The following is a 20,060-nucleotide window of genomic DNA, read 5'->3' as shown; positions in this document are numbered from 1 at the left end:
ACCTAACGATTTCTTTTTGAGCTCCAACATCAAAAATAGGTCAACGTTTGCAACATCTGAAAAAGCTCTTCAGGCCTTTCAATAACTCGAGCTGGTATGGACTTCCAAGGAGAATATTATGAAAACTACTTAAGTCCTTTTCACTAGCACAAAACTTTTGAAAAACTCACCGAACTCACTAAACCCCCAACACTGAAAAATTTGAAAAACGTACCGCAATTGGCTGTTATGTATATACCACTTTTTCGAATTAATTATGAGTATTTTTTTTTTATTAGAAGGCCATTACGCACTGCGACCTGATGATCTATTGTGAAAGGCTTATTTTTGTAGCCCTAGAGTTTTAGGCTTTTTAAAAATTTTAGCACAATTTTGGGTTTGTTGTTCCAAAGATTGCATGGAGATACTACGATGCCACCAAGGTGATGAAGTCTCTGTCTGCCCAACGCAGGACATTCACAAAGCACATGTTCTGAGCTTTCTATGTCCATTTCTCAAAAGTGGCAGACATTGGTCTCAGATAGGCCAATATTATTTAGATGATACCTCAGGCTGCAGTGACCTGTAAGATATCCTGTTAAAAGGCGCAGATCTACTCTGCTTAGTGAGAGTAGCTTGTCAGATATTCCTTTGTTGGGACTTAGGAATAGTTTGGCTTGACGCTGACCGGCACAGTTTAGCCAGTGTGCGGCAAGTTTTCTTTCTTCCCATTTCCTAAGGAATTCATTAATGTGGCCTTTTGTGAGTCCACAGAAAGTCTCAGGACCAGTAAGTTGCATATTTGCTCCTTGTTTTGCAAGGTCATCAGCCATTTCATTTCCCTCATGTCCTTCATGTCCCGGAATCCAGCCTAGTGTTACTATGTTCAAGTTTCCTAACGTGTTGAGAAGGTTTAGGCAATCATTTACCATTTTAGAGGTGATAGTTGTTGATAGAAGGGATTTTAGAGCCGCTTGGCTATCTGAAAGTATGTAGATGTGAGTACCTCTCATTTTCCTGCTAAGGCATTCTCTCAAACATATTTCAATGGCATGTATTTCTGCCTGGAATATTGTTGGGTAGAGTCCCATCGGAATCGATTTTTTGAATTTATGCCCATTGATTGTTGACCCTGTTCTACCATTTCCCAATTTTGACACATCAGTAAACCATAGCTGAGAGCCAGGTTTGAAAGTGATAGAATTAGTTCTCCTGTATGTGCGTTCATTAATTATAACTTGGAAGTTCCTGAAGAGTATTGGTTTGGGTGATAATATATCATCCCTATGAAGAATGGGACTATGTAGGAAGTCTTCTAAGATCTTTAAATGTCCTTTCATATCCCCACTTTTGAGTTCAGATATACCTTTTAATCTTAAGGCACTCGAGCGAGCAATTAAAATTTCTCACTGAACTATTTTCATTTGAATTTTTTTACTTTATTTGCTGCTTGACACAATTTGCTGCTCACAAGAAAAGTGTAACGATGTCAAAACGCAACTACGTTAAGACCAACTGTCTTCTCCAATCCGACGTGGGTGTATTGAATGAATAAAGAAATGTTCTTGTGGAGTTCTCGAAGCACTCTGCCTTTACGGTATGATGCAATCACTTTCCATTTTGCTGTCCAAATACAATCTTCTTAATGGCAGAGGCACAATAAATTCAGGTGTTAAGTGCAAAAACAGCGATAATAGCACAAGCAAAGGCGTAGATCGAATCGGCCACGACAATCCTTACAGCTAAAAGGACAACTGCAATGACCTGTAAATACAAACACAAACGGCAATAGGTCATTTGTCTAAGAGTATTTGTGAAAATTTATTAGTACATCTAAGCGCACACATACGCGTGCATACATATACATCTGTGTTCACAATAATAGCAGCGCGAGATTTTACAAAGTTGTGCCTATGTATTTATTTGCTTTTTTATTCTTTATAAAACCATTCTTTATAAAACCATACTAAAGCAAAAAAATTAGTTGATGCTCAAAGTTCAAAACTTTGTACAAAATTTAAAAAACTGCAACGAATTTTCATAAAAATTTTAAACTTTTTAGTCAGATTTTCTGGAAAAATTCTAGGTAGCTTTTGTAATATAGTAAAACAAAGTGCAAGTTCGAAGAAACACAAAACTAGGGTTCATTTTCGAGGATTGTGTTTTTTTGTTTGTTTTTTCACGGTGTATGTATAAGTAATGTATTTTCTGTCAAGTACTAAGAATGGCATGGATGTTTCATGGTACACCAATTAAACATTCCAACCAACAATGCAAACAAAAACAATATACGCACATATACATACTTTTTTGGCAAAGGTAATAATATATGCATATACAAGGTGGCGCAAAATTAATCACTCTTTCGGAAGATTTATAATTTTCGCAAATGTCAAAACATATTTCACACTTGTGAACTAGCCAGCTGCAGTATACAAATAGACAATCAATCGACCGCGATTTTTTTTAATTTCTTACATTTGGAGAAAACGCAAAAGGCCGCTACAAAAGAATGTCAAAAATCAACGCGATTTTCAGCTACTTTAAACTTAAGGGGGTATTCCAGGATAGAGGTATGATTTTCGCCCGGTTTTTGAAGCGCTGTACAAAGGAAACAAAAAAATTTGTACAACCCATTTCTTTATCATTTGTTTATTAATTATAAATTACTACATTAAAAACTAGTCCGAAAAAAATTAAAATTAAGAAGATTATGCGTAGTCAAAGTAAGGAGTTCAAAGAAAAAGAGCGAGTCCTGGCGTGCATGATTTCAACCCTCCTGCTGATCCGAAAAATAAAAACCAAACGGACTCTTATTTATTATAAATGTCGCTGTCGCATGACTCTTAGACAAGTTAAAAGAAAAACGTTTTAAAATATGGCGCCTGCTTGAAAATAAAGCTGTAAAATTATCCCATAAATAACAAAAAAAAATTAAAATTATTTCTTTACATATTTTCTCAAGAAATCCATTTATTTTTTAAATACCAAAAAAAAAGTTATAGTTTCGAGTTAGGATCACCTGGTGAAGGAATGTATAAGGAACATATTCACCAAATTTGAAGTAAATCGGTTCATTGGAACTCGAGATATCCTAGCCAGCTCGAAAAAAGTAGTTTTGAGAAAAAAGCGTTCAAAGGGAAACGCCTACCCTCTTTTGTTGAGTTAAAGTGGTCGGAGCGGAACCGATGCCACGTCACCAAAAAGGCTATAACTCATGAAATAATAGGAATTTTAAAAACTTCTCTCAATGGCATATTCTTAAATGTCTAAACTTTGAAAGCATGCAAAAAAAAGTCGATTTTACACTAGAATACCTCCTTAAACTTAAACACATTTTCTGGGTGTTTGGCCGAGCTTCTCCTCCTACTTGTGCCGTGCGTCTTGATGTTGTTCCACAAATGTTCTTTCGCAAGTCCTACAGTTTCATGCCGACTCCGAACGGCAGACATTTTTTTTTGAGGAGCCTTTTTATGGCAAAAATACACTCGGAGGTTTGTCGTTACCTGCCGAGGGGCGACCGCTATTAGAAAAATATTTTTCTTAATTTTCGTGTTTCACCGAGATTCGAACCTACGTTCTCTCTGAACTCCGAATGGTAGTCACGCACCAACCCATTCGGCTACGGCGGCCGCTTTAAACTTTATTATTTCCAAATTAAGGGTATAACTCGAAATTTTTTCACAAATTTTGTTTAAAAAGATCGAAAAATGTATGGACATTTTTTTTAACTTTTTAAATTTTGTTCAAATTTCAAAAAAAGGCTTTCATTGTAATATAAAATATATTTTTGTAACAAAAATAAATAATAATGATGAATAAAAAATATACAAAAAATACATTAAGCAATAATAAAAGCTAATGGAAGATGTCTCATTTCCAGCCTACGTCAGTCAACTTAAGCTATTTAACTTTTGGAAAAACTAAAAACGAAAAAGTACTCAAAGGCATAGAAATGAGAACTTTTGCTAAAGTTAACAAGCAATTCTCATTTTTTTGCGCTACAAAAAGTGGACGAGCGAAGGCGTGAAGTTGGTTCATGGCCCAAAAGCCAAAATTAGTGCGGCACTTCATTGAACCCAAGCGGAAAGCTTGCGTGTAATGCTTTTCGGTAACAGATTTCAAGATCGGACCAGATCGAAAGAAACCAAAGTTGTTTAGTGTTGCTCCTCCGATGTCTATAGAAATTCCGCATTGCTAGAATGAGCCGGAAATTGCCCATCTTTGGTTGACGTTTCTACATACAGTAAATTCTTTTTTATTTAAAAAGTGTAGTTTTATTCAAACGAATTTTGATTTACAGGGTCGAGCACTCCAAGTGTAACCAATTAAAAAGACCATAAATTTAGTTTGGAGAGATAATACAAAATTACGAATCAATTTACTTTTACTCTATATGACCACCTTTTGCCTTGACTATGGGATTGAGACGATCCAGAAACGAATCGCAAGCTGCTCGAATGTGACTTGCAGGTATTTTGTCCCACTCGCAGACAATGGCTTTTGTCAGCGCGTCAAGACTGGTGAATCTTTTAGTTCAGACCTTGCTCTCCAACATGGATCAAAAAGAATAATCCATCGGATTCGTGCCTGGTGAATTTAAGAGCCATTGTGTGGACGTTATGAAGCTCGGAACGTTGTTTTTTAGCCATTCTTGATTCACTCGAGCTTTGAGAGACGGTGCCGAGTTCTGTTGAAACATCCATGGTCTGCCATCAAAATTTTTGTCTGTCCACGGCTTCAAAGCAACCTCCAGAACACTTTGCCGATAATATTTCGCATTTACCTTGACGCCAGTCTCGATGAAAACGATTGGAGAGCGCCCATCTGTAGTTGCAGCGGTTACAGGGGCCCAACCCATTATCTGTGGCGGGTGCTGCCTCCTGGCTACCAATCGATGACTCAAATTCTCGCATGAACGGTCGGTCAAATAAACCCTATCGTTTTGGGAGTTTTGATTGCTCAATTTGAAAAACTTTCTCGTCAGAAAACACAATGTTCTGAAATTTACCGCTTTCGGCTTTGGCCAAGCGAAGCACCTCCTTCGCTCTCTCAAGTCTGACCTGTTGCTGCTTTGGTATGAGGTCAAAAGCCTTTTTGATCTTGTAAGGCTTAACTTTGAGATCATTTTTCAGTATGCAGCGGATGCTACGGTCAGATATTTTCAGTTCTTTCGCCATTTGATTGGCACTTCGTCGGGGATTTCGCTCAAGTCGCTTCTTCACTTTTTAACCATTTCACGTGACCTTGCAGTCTTTTGATGACCACCTTCATGACGTTTCACGATGCTGCCAGTATCATTCTAGCGAGTAATGGTTCGATAAACAGAAACTTTATTTACTTTAAGGTGCTTGAGCTCACGAACAATCGCTGGTTACATTTTTCCAGCCAATTATAATCCAATCACCCTATTACGTTTGAAATTCATTACCGAAATTCTTTCTTTGCGTTTACTCTTGGCAAAATACTTTCGTGCGCTAGTCAACAATACTCTGGGCTGTCATTTCCCCAACTGTTTGCACTTAGAGTGCCGGACCCTGTAATCTTAAACAGCTAAAAAGTAGAAAATCGATTTTGTCGCCGTCTTTTTTGCTTAATATTATCAGGGGGCAAATTTACTGTGCCTCTCTCCTAGAAATTATTACCTTTTCGGTTCCTACCAGATCTTTACGTAATGAATATCCGTTCCATTTGAATAGGTGCAGAACAAATTATGCCTGCAATGCTTTTATTGCACGCACTCTTCATGAAGTCAATGAGATCTGGAATTGTATTGTAAACAAATTAGATTTAACCTTATCTAAGCTGTCTTTTTCTGCTCAATTAAATTGTGTATTGCAATTTAACTATTCGATAACGATATTTTCGTATTATATCATCAGTATAGAAACTGCAATTTAACTTAATTTTTTTTTTGTTGAAAATACTTTTCTAATAAGTCAGTCAGAACAATTGTATCGGTATCGTCAATAAAATAAAATAAAATAAAAATATAAATAATTAAGTACCATAAAATAACACACAATTATTCTATGGCTTACATTGACATTTTTCAAATTTTTACTACCTTCTCAGAAAGGGTATAAACTTTTGGCCCTTTTTTCCTTACTTCCAAATTGCATCAATGGATTAAGTAACATCCGAAATCAGTTTTCAAACTTTACTCAACCTTTTATTATTAAGTCATATAAAAAATATATAAATGCTCAGCATCTTTTAACTTGGCGGACTGCTATTATTGTGAACGCAGTATGTACTTACATTAGCATAATGGGTACATACATACATACATATGGCTTAGGCAAATCAACGTATGTACGCAGATAAACTGCATTACACTGGGCCAAGCGTACATACACATATACAATTATACATAACTGCACACATACATATGCACATTGAAACAGATAAGCGCCGAGTGTTGATATTAACTACTTCGATGTCAACCGAGAGCCAACTACTGGCGGGGTGTTGGCTGCCGGCACTGCAACTGACTTGATGTTCATGCATAATTCCACAAAGTGTTCCTTTCACTTAACGGAATGCCATATATAGCAATTTTGCAAACACAATAACAATCAATGCGTTGCGATTGCAAATTTGTTGATTGTTATTGTTGTAGTTACTTCGGATATCTATTTTTTTTTTTTATTGTTCTTCTTTTTTGTTTTTGAATTCTTTAGAAATGGAATTTGTGCACGACTGACTGCAGCAAACAGGTTGAAAGCCAAACGTAAAAGAATAGTAAAAACAAAAACATCACAAAGCACAAATTAAAACAGTCTGAAAATGTGTTGCTGCTATTGTATTATTGTCTACTGCCATTCTAATTTGTGCATAAACAATTAAATACGAAAAAAATGTTTGTTATGATTTCCAAGATTTTTCAAATCCATTACAAAAATTTAATGCAATAAAATTTCGAAAATTTCTTAATGCTGGCAACAATATTTCCGACCGTTTATTATGAGGCAGCATTCAAGCGTGCAACATTTGCTGCTTTCAATTGTTTGTATTGCAGTGCTACGAGTGCTTATGAATGCTCACATATGAGCGTGCAAGTGTGTGTGTGTATGTGAACATGTATGTCTGTGTGCGTATGTGTTTTATTTGTCTCTTGAGTTATTGCTTAATTTCAGTTTTACATCCCGTTTGCACTACAGCTAAAATCCAATAAAATTTCTTTCTATTTATTTGTATTTTTTCTCTTTCTTCTTGCAGCGCCGCAACCAGCAACAGATGCGCCGGCTGATATAGCGCAACGCTGCAACACCGAAGAGTGTCAATTGCCATACTGCTTCTGCTCAAAGGATGGCACACAAAATCCAGGCGGCCTGGATGCAGAAAAGGTAAGTTAAAAAGAAAAAAACTACAGAAAAAGGATACTGCAGAAAAGATAATTTAGGAGAGTGACAGTAAGGTAGCAAGGCATGGAAAGTACGGAAGGTGCAACATATGCCAACAATGCCAATACGAGTTACCCTAGTAGCATCGCTTCATCATTTTCGTTACAATCCAGCATTTACCGTAAACAGTTTTATAAACTCATATAGTCATAAACACCTTGGCAGCGTTAACGCCAACTGGGAAATTGCAAAAGCGAAAAAAAAACAAAAAAAAAAGACATGACTCTCAGCAACTGATTTCCTGTAGTCATTCCATTTTCATTTTTAACAATTTGCAAGGCAACCTGCAATGGAAGTAGCAGAAATATGGAAAACGCTGATATTCGAAATTCTAAAGGAAGTCCAAATGTCAGCAGATTGCATTCAACTTCCGGCATTCAAAATCGATTTGGTTGCCCTTTGATTATCTCTAGACACTGAAAAAACAAAGCTAAGTAATATTTTATGGGTAAGAAATTGAAGTAAAGAAAACTTAAAATGTCAAAAGTTTTACAAAAATGAAAAACAAACAAAAAAGTTTCGATGAAAAAGCAAACTCCCTAATAGAAAGAACATAAAATTTAGTAATGAAATCGTAACCAAACTTCAGAATGCACTGCAAAATATGGCAGACTATTAGGTTAGGTTACAATGATCTGGCTGGCTGAAAGCCATCACATGGACCTATTGATCCTTATTGTTACCAGATAGAGCTAGACCCTTACGTTTCTTTGTAGTAGACATCTTGTAATACGTCTGCGTCTTTTTCGAGTCTAAGAAAACTTTGCAGCTCTATCCCCGAGAGAGAGGTATTCTAACCTCTCATATTGTAAAGCTCCTAAGCATTTTAATCTGGTTCTAGCTAATGTAGGACAGGAACATACAAGGTGTTCTAGTGTTTCCCGCTCTTCTAGTTCATTGCAAAATCTGCAGCTATCGTTGTTTGTAATTCCGATCTTGTATGCGTGCGCCGCTAGCAAATTGTGGGCTGTCAGTATACCTACGATAGTTCTGCTTTCTTTTCTAGACAAAGCTAGTACGAATCTGCACTCTGTGCACACATGATTTTCGCGGTTCTGCAAGTGGCTACATTATTCCACCTCCTATCTATCCGTATTTTCATGTCCGCAGCGATGTCTTTGTATACCGTATTTAAAGGTTTAGTATGCCGTTTTCTTGTTCGAATTGTCTGTAAACAGTGCTTTTGGCAATCTCATCTACAATTTCGTTTCCGGCAATGCTCTTACGTGCGGGTACCCTTTAGATATGCAACCGTCTGTCTGCGGCTAATCTCTCTATGGCTTCCCTGCTTTTTGGAACATTTTTAGATGACATTTCATTTGAGTTTATTGCTTTTATCGCAGCTTGGCTGTCACCGTTTATATTTATTTTGAAGTTGCTTGATGTCTTTGCGAATGTTACTTTCGCAGTCTTACCTACAGCAAATACTTCTGCTTGAAAGTACTACAGTGGTCAGGAAGCTTAAATGGCTGCCTTATGCCTAGCTATGCGCAAAAGATCCCTGCCTCTACCCGTCTAACATTTTCTAGGCATCAGTAAATATATTAAGAGTATTTGGGTTAGGTTGCATTCCTTTTTTGCTTCCCTCTTTTTCTATTGTTGTTCGGAATTTCTTCACCCAATTGCATTTCGGAGTCATATAGTCCGTTTGAACCCTATAACTAAAGCCGAATGTCCGCATGTTTTACAGGTAAATTCGCCTGTCGCGCTGAGTCATAGCGGATGTAGCTACTAGACATTCCGCCGCAATATCAATCGGTGACAAGTTGAATATTCTTTCAAGCACAGCCGTTGGAGTAGTTCTCAATGCACCTGTTGTGCAGAGTGCACCAAGACGTTGAATACTTTTCATAAGCTTTTTATACGTCGGTTTTCTTAGCGCAGTCCACCACACCAGAGCACCGTCTAGTAATATTGGCTGTACTATAGCTGAGTCGCACCAATACATTATAGCAGGAGATAGACCCCATTAGACTCCCAGCATCTTTTTACATGCGTATAGTGCGTTGCTGGCCTTTTTCTTCCTCTCTATAGACTATTGGTGTGCTTCGCAAATCATATTAAACTTTGGTAAGACGCCAGCTATTTTTTCTTCTTGAAAAAGAAGTAATTGCTGCATACTAACTACAGGTTTGAAATTAGGTAGTTATCCCATGGGCGTTATCCCATGTCGTACGATATTTTGGGATGGTTTTCTCTAAAAAAGTGTCTTATTGCGATCACGTAAAGTTGGCGATTAAAATGTTACTTCCCGTAAAAAATAGGCGTTCAGGCTTAAACGAAGAAAAGAAACCACTGCTTGAGTCTATATTTCAGCCAATAATACGCCTGCCCAGCCTCGTTTAATGCCTCAAAGTCGCATGTCAAAACAACTGCAAATCTGCCAAAACAAGGTACTTAAAATGATGACACGACTCCAATGGGACTTCTGTCTTCTGACTTCTTTTTTTCATAGTCTGTAAGAAATACTGAATTTCTTAGACTATTTAATCAATAAATAAATAAGGTAATAATAAATCAAAAAAATTTAGTGATAACATAAATATTTTAAAGCTTTCCTACTTAATAAACCCTTGCTTTATCTTATGGAATTTCAAGCCCTTTGCTCCATATAACGAATGCACGATATTTTATTTTTATTTTTTTTTACGGAGAAAATGAGGAAAAAGTAATCAAAAATGAGCAATGACTTTCAGCCACCTTGGAATTGCACTTATAAACTACAATTTAATTGGCTACTAAAATGCGTAGCCAAGTTTTTTTGAAAAGTTCTGATTAAAAAGTCTGAAAATTTAGTACAAACTTTTTCAATTTTTAAAAATCTTGCACAAAGTTTGAAGCTTTTATTACTGTGGTATTTGTTATAAAATAAACTATTTTTATAAAAAAATAATGATTCAAACTAAAAATTAAAATAGGAAATAGTCCAAACTTGTCCAAATATGGTGCCTGAACTATACCCTGCGAACCCCTGAAATATACTTTTAGCCGTTTGAAACATATGGCACGCACCACTAGAAAACTCACGACACCTTCGGGAATACCGAAATTATTGGATATCTGTATACGATAAGCTTGTTTGGAAAGTTTATTTATTTATTTATTTATTAATATAATTTCTTTGTATCAGGGCATAAACCATTCTAATCAGTTCCAGAAAGAAGAAATCATTTCTCCGCAGGTGTTTTGTAGAATGTAAAACTACATTAAAGTGATCTAAAAGAAGAGGACAATCTATTACACCACTGTTGATATCAAAAAAAAAGCAGGGTGAAAGAATACTACTTCTATTTTGTAAAGGCTTCACCCTGCAGCATACGAAAGATGATTCGATTCCTAAAGTAAGAGGACCCGGTAGTCGAGAAATTAAAAAAAAATCAATTTTTTGTTTTTTCGATATTTCTTAAGAATATACTGTGAAACTTTCATGCGAAAATTCCCAATATTATAGCTTTTGCAGCCCATTAACTAGGTAGAGATTGGTCCGTGCGCTCATGTACCTCAAACTTTAAACTCATTTATCCGGAAACGACTTTTTCGACCAGGTGTTGTCAAAAAAACAAAATCTATTCAACCGAATCGACTGAATTTTTAAAATGTTTTTAAAATCATCATATTATTAATTGAATTATTTCGTTTTTTTTATTAAAAAACTGAAAAAAAGGATTTTAGAGTGTCAAATTCATAACCGTTCCATTAAGTATTTTCTTTTTATTCTAGTACGGGACAGATAAAGAAGATGCAATATTAAGAAATAGACGACTCATAATGCACCAGGAAATTAAATTATTCATTTAGTATTGCTCAGAATTTAGGATGGCTGAATCCCTAGGATTTCTTATTTCAGCATAAAATTTTAGATCATCAGCACAGTGAAGAAAATTAGCAAAGCGAAAACACGAACAGATATCATTAATAAACAAAACAAAGTACACAGAGGTGGCAATGAACTGTTACGAAGAAACCTAATCGATAATTATTGTACTACACCTCTTTATTGAATAGAATCGAAACCAATCAAAGAAAGTCGCACGAAAACCGAGAAATGCCAATTAAGTTTCTAAGATCGTATGGAAGGTTTTATCGAAGGCTTTAGAGAGATCTGTACTTCATAGGGTAGAACAAAAAGTACCGATAATATTTTTTTCTTATTTTGGTCGGGCCAGGCAGTCAATAAAGAATAATATTTATCCATTGTAAAGCATTTGAGAGATGCTGTACGTCGCAAACGGCTGGAAATGTGGGCAAACAATTATTGGATTTTGCATGATGATAACACGTCATCGCACCGAGCCCAAATTCCACTTCGTGGAAGGAGATTTCAGTCGATAGACAGATCAAAGCGAATGCGACGAAGGAGCTGAAGGCCATCCCTTCGTCGGCCTACCAGGGTCCTGCAGGGGTGCATGGAGGACTGGGTTAAACGCTGGCACATGTGTGTTGCATCAGACGGGTCATATTTTGAAGGAGATAAAATAAATTTGCCTGGAATTTAACTCTGTTTTGTTTTATTTAAACATTGCATCAGTTAATATCCACTCTGGAAGCCTGCGTGGCAATCTTCAGAAAAAACTGATAAGTTAGTTAACGCAGATCTTGCTACTAGAAAACTTTAGAGAAAACACTTTCAAATATTAAAAAAAACTGCATCAAAAAATATTAAAAACTGTTTGAGTTATTATGCAGACCGTGTCGGAAAAAGTAGTTTCGAGAAAAACGAGTTTAAACTTTCAAGTGCATTTTCGCTGCCTCAAACGAAGGACAGGTAACTGTGCGCATCAATCTCGCGTTGGCCAGTTACAATTTCTACCATAACTTTGCATCTATGGTATCGATTTTACAATCGACTTTCACAAAAATACGCCAAAAACTATAATATATTGTAAAAAATAATAATTTGTAAAAAAAATAGATTTTTTTAAAGTTCTTGGTGTATGTAACTCCTTATATATATGTATAATTAGGGCCTACACCCTTTTTGGGTATTTCATCGAATATATTATATCGCCAACTTTGCGAATTTATTGCTTTAAAATTTGTAAATGTATTCGTAATACAAAGACTTATTTAAAATACAAAACTTTTTACTACAGAAGATAAAAAAAAATTATAAAAGCAGTTTTCTTTAGTTGAAGGGAATTTCTTAAACAATTCATTTCTCAAATTTGTAAGATTTTTGAGTTCTTTCGTGCTTAAACAATGCGTGCTTTTATTTTCTTTATAATATTTCCCACCAGATATATCGCTTTCACTTAAAACACTAAAAGCATATTTAATAATTTCTTTTGTAGCATAAAAAAATTCCTTTTGATTGCCACTTGTTACATTGACATGATAAGCAATTAAACTCATTGCCATGTGCGTAGTCTGTCTAGAGATTAAATTATTATCTTTATTACTTCGAATATATCACATACTTTGTCTTACAAAAACTATACCCTACAAATGGATTGTGCGCAAGTTGGGAAGATAAATAGCTAGCAGTGCTAGATTGACATACCAGATAGCGACGGAAATATACAGGACACATCGACGTGCAATATTAATCGCTTATTTGCGGTTAATGAAGTTATAATTAATTAGCTTGTACTGAAAGTAGCAATTCCAACAACTGCAACAACAAAACCTAGTATGCCTTTAGGAAAATAGCAACAAAAATACCACAGCAAATTAAACGACCCTGTGTAGTGAACAACACGGCGTATGAGTAATGTTCTCTTAAACTACATACAGCGAATATGCGGTAGAACGATGACGGATAGCTCTGCTTACATGCACTAACATACAACTACATGTATATGTCGCTGTGTGAGTTTCATTTTGCCATAATAATTACTGCTAAAGTTGAGCAAGTGATACTGTGAAAGCATGCCTGGAAGCACGTTTATGTGTGTGTGTGTGTGTGTGTGTGTGTGGTGGATAAGAAAATATGTACACTATTTAGTTTGTGGCAAGTTGTAGGCAGTTGTTTAGTTTGAGGTATGTTACAGCTTAGCTTGAGGAATGTTTCAAATGCAACTACTTGATGCATTACACTTCGCTACACTTCATTATTTTTGGCGGAAAGTTGCGCAAAGTAACTGCTACATCGAGCAGAAGCTTTCGTGTGCTTGGGAAAATTAAAATACTCAAGTTTCTAGTTTTCTAATCAACTTCATGCACCTTGCTCAGCGAATGATCCGCTTAATTTGCATACTCAGGCATTCTTTTTCCGGAAACTAATTACATGTAGTAGCAAAATGTTAATAAAATGCGAACGTGGCTTTATAATGAGTTTAGAGCCGGGCATATCTACTATTTGTCTCTTTCAAATACTTATATCGGCAAAATGCAGTACAAGAAGAGCAGCAACTTTTGCTGTTGAAAATAATTGCAACATAAAGCCACGAAGTCGAAGTAGATTAACTATCAGCCTCATCAGAAGCACGCACTCAGTACTGGCATGCGGTGGGTTTTATGTACCTGGAATATTATTTTCATAGGTGTTAAAGTGAGCCTATCATATTTGTCTACAATTTCAGCGGGTTAATGAAATAATTAACCGCATTTAGCATTACACTGAACAACAAAATGGACTTTTAGTTTAACTGCACTTTTTTAGTATTTCTTAGTTTATTTTGACTACCTGAGGTTGAAAGCAGGAAGAAAAATTTATTTTTTCTTACAAAAGAAAAAAATATTTTTTTTTGCGGCAAAGGCTGTATATTTTATTAAAAAAATTTGAGACTTCACTTCAACTTAAACTTCGATATATATTTTTTAAACTAAAAATTATGATCTTCTGCAGTATTTAACAATTGGAAGATCTCTTGCAAGCACCCAATAAAAATTTCCTAAAATGTAGTCCTCGTAGCTTGCCCACGTATCGTTTTTCCATGCTGAAAATACCATTTTGCCACCTTTCTCCAGGTTCATCACAGATGTCTTCTAGTTTCTCGGAAAAAAAGTCGAGGTGCGAGCATAAAAAAATGAATTTTGAGGGACACATTACGTTCCAATGCTTTATACGTCGAAAGTAATTTTCTAACATTACAGTAGCAGTCAGATATGTGGCGAGCTACCAGCTCTTTCAAAATAAATGATTTTCCGAAAACCAAATATCACGTACTTTGTAAGATTCTTAACGCTTGTCGTACCGTATATATGAGGAACCCGATGCTTATCCTTATCAGCCACACAGAAACCTCTGTCGATCAATCTTATTACATTTTATTTTAAATAAAATAAAAAAATGTAATATATATTTTTTAATCAATAGTTCTCCACTTAATCAAACTGCCTGACAACTAAAATCTCCTTGACAGTTATAGCCCTCGAGCTAGGCACGTAGAATAAACGTTAGTTAGCCTTTTCGTAATCCATAGCCTTACCTTTTCGTAATCCATAAAATTCTGATTATGCTATTGATTTGGAGTATGTGAAGAAGTTATATGTCGATCTGTGAGCGGTGCTTAGTAGATCGCATGGCTGTAAGTAATTTGAATAATCTGGATGTACCAGTACCAGTACCAATTCAGATAAAAGTCATAACGCTATGTTCTGCAAGTTCTTTCTGTTATAATCCTGCAATAGAAATAGCTAGGATACTCACCTACTTAAAGCTTAACCACCTCTCTGGCATGACAGAAAGTATATCCTTCAAGTGACCGACAAAATCCAGACAACCACTAGACCCGATGGGGAGCAGATGAGCTTTAAACCACATTCATAGCGCGACCTTTAACTACCTTCATGAACTCTCGCTACCCTAATGCTATTATAGGCGTGCCACCACCGATGGCAGGCGGAGAGCTTCAGTTGTCTCGTGAGGCGTTTTGAATACTACAGCAGTTTAAACTCGCATCCATCCATCATTGAACTCGACATACTCAACATATGTTCGGCAATTAAAGATATCTCGCGTGACACTAACCGCCTCTTAACATGCTCGCTTAAGCTCATTTATCTAACACCTCTCTTACTTTGGTGCCACCTTACCGAAATGGCCTGTTCTCTGATCCTTCTGTTAGATTATACCGACTAAGGCCTTACGCACTTATCTACGTAAACTGCCAAAATTTGACAAAAACTTAGTAGTGAAACCGATAGCCGTAGCCGAATGGGTGGTGCGTCACTGCCATTCAGGAGTGCCTCGGTTCGAATCTCCGTGCATGAAACAGTAAAATTATAGAAAAGGTTTTTTCTAATAGCGATCGCCCCTCGGTAAGCAAAACGAACTCGGCCAAACACCTAACAGATATGTACGCGCCAATTATTGATTTATTTTATCTTTAGTAATGAGAACTTTTTCTTATATTGATGACTTTTTTTATGCCTCGCAACATTCTTATGTGGTATTCGGATTACTGTCACGCCACTGCAAGTTTAAAACACAGAAATAATTTTTTAAAGGTTATGAACCTCTTTGGAAAAAAAATACCCTGGGCTTATTAAAGCATCGATATAATGTTTCAATAGTATCTGAACATTGCCAAAAAAGGAGCTTACATTTCTTAACACTACGTGGGGCAATTAAGTTGCTCGGATTTATCAATGAAGTACAAGCAAAATATGTCATGAGCTAAATTTTTCACTGGCCTTCATAGCAAAACGGGAAAACTAACTCTACGGAATCATTAGGATGTACTTGCTACGATTTCTTGTGAATCCTCTGAAGTTCAGCAATTATAACTTCCTTAACGTCATAGTGAGTTCCCTCAAAGTTCGACTGCATCTTTGTGAACAAACAAAAAGTCAGCATATGCGGTATCAGGATAATCGAGTGGGCACAACAACGAGAGAAACAAAAGCTATGTATTGCTCCTCTGAACGGAGAATGGCCCGTCGCAGTATTATAGTAAAAAATCCAATCGAGCACGGCGGTCTTGGGTCTCACACGAATAATGCGTGATCTCAGTCGCTCCAAGATGTCAGCTCATTATTATTATTATTCAGCCATTGAGCACTGCAATGTCTAGCTCATCATATCACTGTACTTGTCCACTGGCCTATAATTAGAAGCAACTAATGGATTAATGCACTTTCTCGAGCTTTTTATTCCTGTCATACCACCTAGGTTATTTTATCGTTTATCTGAGAAACTAAGTGATTTCACGCTCTCTGGGAAGAGAGGAGCAACTTGAGTCCAAATTAGTGGTATCCCAATGAACCTTCAGGCCTAAGTATCGCCAGTGCCCCATATGGGTATAACCTGACTTTCGGTGCAATTTTTATTTACTTGAATCACATTTTAGAGAACTTAAACTATAGTAACAAAAATAGCAAAAATACGAAACAAACTTATAACTTTGATACTAAAAATCACAAAACATACACTCTTTTGATTCCTCCGACAACAAACAAAGAGATTTTCACACAATTTTTTACTTCACAAAATCCAATCTAGGCACCATCTGCATGAAGTAGCCTTCGAGTTAATATGCAAATTACAACTAGAATTTTAAAATATGTAAGCAAGGCGAATCTATTAAAGTGGTATCCGTAAATCAGCTGACTTATTTTTTTTCTTTCGTCGTGTCCATGTGTCTGTCAGTCCAAAACGAAACAAGACGAATTCATTCTTTGTTTTCTACTTTGCCAATACTTTTCTTTGACAATCAAACGTACAAAGTATCCTTGTTGGTCTAGTGCCACCACCTTTACTGAATGCGCCTTGTATGTAAGTATTCGAAACAGAGAATGTCATTACTCAGTCGCAAACCAAAATCGATTAATGCGTCATAATTTATCCAAGCAGGCACCAGCTAAAGTAATCGAATGAAAATGGAACAATAACAATCAGCTAATGCGACAGCAACATTTCTCATTCTTTTCTAATTTTTTAGCGCACGAGAAGCAAATGGTTATAAAAAATTAAATCTCCTGAAATTGCAACATCAACTTCCTCGAATATATCAAAGCTGCAAGCAATCCATCTATTCCATCTATTCCTCCTCTCTATTATTCCAGCAACGCACAAAGCACTTTATTTTTACTAACACTAGTAACCGATTACAAGTTCAATCTCCTACCGCAGCTAAGCCACAATCCACGAGAATAATACCGCGAAAATTGTGCACGCAAAAGCGTACATATCCATTCGTCCATTAAATATTGCAAGTTGCTTGCGCCACGAAAACAACAAATAAAAGATACCAGCACAAGTAACGATTAATGACAACGCCGTCTGAAGAGTTCTCCAATTCACACTATTTCAGCGTTTTCCAAGCTTCAAGTTTTTTCTTAGATTTGGTTTTGGATTTTCTGTTTTTTTTTTTTGTGTTTCTGCAGTGCGCTTCCATTTGCACTCGGGTTAACAGTGGCACGGTGCTAAGTGCAACCGAAATCTTTTTTCACTTTTTCGCTTCATTTGCTTTGTTCGCTTTTTCCTCCATATACAGTAAACTTGCATAGAATGGCGGAGCAGTAGCAGCAGCAGCCTCATTTACATGGCATACTTAACGGCGGACAATCAAGCAGCCAACCAGACCGCCAAATACTTTGCTAGCGAATCGAACTGGTTATATGCTGATGGCGCGCTTTATTTGTCCTGAATTTTGCATAATATTGAATGGCATATTTCAACGCGAACTTCCGGCTTGAAAATAAATCACGAGAAAAAACAAGCAAATCATAAAAATAATGATTGTGGGAGTTGAAAGCGAATCGCAGGGCATGAAAGCCACAGGAAGCGCATAAATTCATCGATGGGTTTTATTTGCGGGCCAGCGATTTTTTAGCCATCTCTTATCACAGCTTATTTGTTTTTTTTTTTTGTTTTTGTTTTTCTCTTCCAATATTCTCGTGTATCCCTAGCATTATGGTCAGCTGGTGGACGCATTTATTCAGCATTATAAGCGTTGATTACGTTTATGAAAAAGCTCTAGAAAAAACTGAGCGCAGCTGCTTAACACCCACTACTGTTTGTGGACTTTGAGTGTCATTGAATTCTCGATCAGCGATTTATGAGCGCTTTCATTTTGTTGGTGGCCAGTGGTAATGCTATTTACTTACCTCTTCACGATGAGTAGAAATATGTGTGTATGTGCTAGCACTTTGTGGAGAAACATTATTTTATTGGCATACCATTAGGAACGTTCTTAACGCACATTTCTCTTTTTTAGCTGTTACTGCTGACAATAAATAGAGTGCATATTGAGAGAATAGGTTGGTTATATTTGATTTTGCATACGCCTTTTTTACTTCGTCACTAATATTTTATGCGAGATGGTGGTGCATTAGGATTAACTATGTACTGGATAACTAAGAAGTACTTGCACTTTACTTAGTGGACAAGAAGAATAATTTGTATGTAAACTTTGCTCTTGCAATGTCAAAGTGATGAAAATCTCCACAAACTAAGATTGCGTTACGATGGTTGCTATTTTCGATGAAAGAGGAAGCTCTGAAGCTTAATTGTTATAAAACATGTTTGGGCTCAAGTGCTCCACTAATCATAATTTCATATCTTTATGAGGTTCACTTTAAGCGCTGCTAGAAAATGTATCTTGTAGTATCAACCATTTCACACGTTTGTTGAAAGAACATCAAAAAACTTGAAAGAGCGAAAATCCAAAAAAATCTTGTTCTAATTGATAAACTGGAAAATATTCATACTAGTTCAATAGGGACTAGTTGTGTACTAGTTAGCATGTTACCAATTACAGGTTTATGCCACAAAATATTGTGCAATAGGGACTAAAATTGTACTAGTTACAGCATTACCAATTATAGTTCAAGGCCAACAAATGTTGTTCTATTAAATAAACTAGTTTTTGATGGAAAAAGTCAAACTACTTCAATAGGGCCTAGTTTTATACTGGCTACAAAAGTACCAATTATAATTGCCAAAAAATATTGTTCCTTTAAATAAGCTTATTAGTTGTGGGTGTATGCCAAAAAATTGTTCTATTAAATAAACTAGTTTTTGATGGAAAAAAGTATACTGGTTCAATAGGGACTAGTTTTATACTAGTTACAAAATTACTCACTTTAGGTGTGTGCTAAATAGATAAATATTTTTCTATTAAATAAGCTAATTTTTAATTGAAAAAGTCATACTAATTCAATAGGGACTAGCAGTATACTAGTTACAAAGTTACCAATTATTGGATTATACCAAAAAATATTGTGTAATAGTGACTTACAGCATTACCAATTGTAGGTGAATGTCAACAAACGTTCCATTAAATAGACTAGTTTTTGACGAAAAAAGTCAAACTAGTTCAATAGGGACTAGTTTATTACTGACTACAAAATTACCAGTTACTGGTGTAGATCAGAAACAATATTGTGCTATTAGATAAACTAGTTTTTAATGGAAATATTATTATCAATAGAGACTAGTTGCGTACTAGTTACAAAGTTACCAATTATAGGTTTATGCCAAAATATATTGTGTAGTAGGCACTAGAATTGTACTACATAGTTACAGCATTACCAATTATAGTTGAATGCCAAGAAATGTTCTATCGCATAAACTAGTTGTTGATGGAAGAAGTCATACTAGTTGAATATAGACTAAAATTATACTAGTTACGGTATTATCAATATCAAGTTTATGCGAAAAAAATGTGTTCTACTAAATAAACTGGTATCTGATGGAAAAATGCAGACTAGTTCAAAAGAGACTAGTTTAATACTAGTTACAAAATTACCAATTATAGGTGTATGCTCAAAAAATATTGTTTGATGAAA

General features: G+C 35.9%; 1 protein-coding gene across 1 annotated transcript in view; it reads left to right on the top strand.

Annotated features, from left to right (window-relative positions):
- The window catches only part of LOC128858062 (chitin deacetylase 1), a 145,769-nt gene that overhangs the window by 53,222 nt on the left and 72,487 nt on the right, over positions 1-20,060 (top strand). Inside the window, exon 4 of the mRNA XM_054093996.1 lies at positions 7,201-7,328. Coding sequence (XP_053949971.1) covers positions 7,201-7,328 — 128 coding nt within the window. The remainder of the gene's footprint in view (positions 1-7,200; positions 7,329-20,060) is intronic.

The sequence above is a fragment of the Anastrepha ludens genome, chromosome 3 (genome assembly GCF_028408465.1).
Source record: "Anastrepha ludens isolate Willacy chromosome 3, idAnaLude1.1, whole genome shotgun sequence".
Classification (NCBI taxonomy): Eukaryota; Metazoa; Arthropoda; class Insecta; order Diptera; family Tephritidae; genus Anastrepha; species Anastrepha ludens.
This window is presented reverse-complemented; position numbering and strand designations above follow the sequence as displayed.